The sequence below is a fragment of the Austrofundulus limnaeus genome, unplaced genomic scaffold, assembly GCF_001266775.1.
Source record: "Austrofundulus limnaeus strain Quisiro unplaced genomic scaffold, Austrofundulus_limnaeus-1.0 Scaffold127, whole genome shotgun sequence".
In the NCBI taxonomy this organism is placed as follows: domain Eukaryota; kingdom Metazoa; phylum Chordata; class Actinopteri; order Cyprinodontiformes; family Rivulidae; genus Austrofundulus; species Austrofundulus limnaeus.
In genome coordinates this window covers 1,312,929-1,314,840 of record NW_013952529.1, presented here as the reverse complement: position 1 = coordinate 1,314,840, position 1,912 = coordinate 1,312,929, and the positions used below count along the sequence as shown (strand labels likewise).

General features: G+C 41.0%; 1 protein-coding gene across 1 annotated transcript in view; it reads right to left on the bottom strand.

Annotated features, from left to right (window-relative positions):
- Positions 1-1,912, bottom strand: part of ptprt (protein tyrosine phosphatase receptor type T) — a gene marked incomplete in the record, with an annotated part of 388,491 nt that overhangs the window by 147,755 nt on the left and 238,824 nt on the right. The window contains 1 exon segment of the mRNA XM_014015350.1: positions 927-963. Coding sequence (XP_013870804.1) covers positions 927-963 — 37 coding nt within the window.

Genomic DNA, 1,912 nt, shown 5'->3' with positions numbered 1-1,912 from the left:
GGGGGGAGGACGAGGGAGGATGATTCAACGACTTAACCACTAGATGTCGCTGAAAACAACAAATTTTACACACTGTGCCTTTAAACAGTTTTAAAATCCATTTATCTGCCTAATTTTTTTCCTTTAATTTAAATTAACTTGAAAGTTTTGTAGGAATTACAGAATTAGGATAATTAATTTTTTTAATGAAAAAGCCACAAAGAAAAGAAAAAAAAAACAAAAAGCATGTCTTGTCTCAGACAATCAGAGCGCTGTGTTTACACACCTAAATTACTCCGGGGATAAAACCTGGCTGCAACAGATGAAGTGAGGAAAAAAAAGGAGATATAAAAGAGAGAAATGTGCACAAATGAGCAATAAAGGCTTGATGTAGTGTAGATGAGACTGAAAGAGAGCGGAGATGTGGAAAAATCAAATCAATGCCTGATGCAGATGAAAAACTGGATAGAAAAAAATAGAAGGTGAGAAAAATCAATAGCGAGCCTGAAAAGCTTTCAGAGCACATCGACGTGCACACGAATGGGAGCGTTTGCAAAAAGATGAGCAGCAAATAAAGACTGGAGACATGGAGGAGGAGGCAGGACGGAACCAGGAAGTCAAACTCTCTGCGTCCCGTCCTGTTCGGGCCTGACCACGGGTCGAGCAGGAAGCCGTGGCTCGGAGGCAGGACTTTAAAGCTCGATGGAGCGAGGATGAGGATGGTGAGGAGGAAGGAGCTTTAAATGGGGAGAGGCTGCTGTGCGTGGAGAGCATGCAGGGTTACATGGCTGGGATTAGGTTCGACCTGTTTCAGTAGTTTGTGCAAGTGTTCCTCTCTAATCTACAGGGTCACAGTGTTCTGCAGGTACACGTCACTGAGGAGGTCAAAGGTCAAACTAGGACCGATCATCCTGATAACAAACATGTCGGTGGAAGGGTGCTCATACCTTTGCGGGCCAGACGGACGCAGTTGATTTTAGTTTCCTGAAAAAGAAAAGAGAAACAGATTGCTGAGACCCAAGGTGACCCTGACTCTTAAAACTACAGCAACAAATTAAACAAGTGGAACTGCAACAGCTGCATTTCATACAGCACATCAGGACGTTTTCAAGTTAGAACATCCAATTCCACTGATATTTTTTTATTAAACATAAAAATTAAAACTTGACTCAACTTTTAAATGGGCACCAAGAAAAGATAAAAAAAGAAGCTATCTTTGCTTTCCACTCATTGCCCTTAATTTGTAGCCGTTTATCACCTGTTTAAAGGTCTGCTTGTTCTAAATTCACAGTCACGGAACATAAGCAGAGTTTTATGCTAATAGGCTAAACCTCTGGGGATAAAAACAATAAAAGCTGCTACGTTTGGGGCCAATTTATTGGCCTGCCTTCAAACAGAAATAACAGAGGAGAGAGGGTTTTTTTGTATCATTTAGAGACAATATTATTAAATATATAATAGAGGTGAAGCTGTTGTCAGCATCAATCATTTCTGTCCAATCAGAAGTAAGTATTTTGTTGGACATTGTTGACCGACTGGTTTCAAACAACCAAAACAGCAAAGGGAACTTTTTTTTTTTATTTTAACAAAGATGTAACACTTCTCTAAAAAAAATAAAGTCATGACAGGTCCACAAAATTAACTGAGCCACACTCAGGCAGAAGATTTTGGCACCAATTCGTACATTTACCCAGAAAACAGAGGCAGGAAGTGCAGCTGCTCTACCAACAGGAAGAATAAAAAGCAGGGAAGGATTCTGGAATCATCTGAGTGCTTTTTGATTGACACCGACTGTCAGCTGGTAAAATCTGGGGTTTTTTTCCTTGAAACTCCAGATCTGGCACTCTGAGGTGGGTTTGGTGTGTGTGTGTGTGTGTGTGTGTGTGTGTGTGTGTGTGTGTGTGTGTGTGTGTGTGTGTGTGTGTGTGTGTGT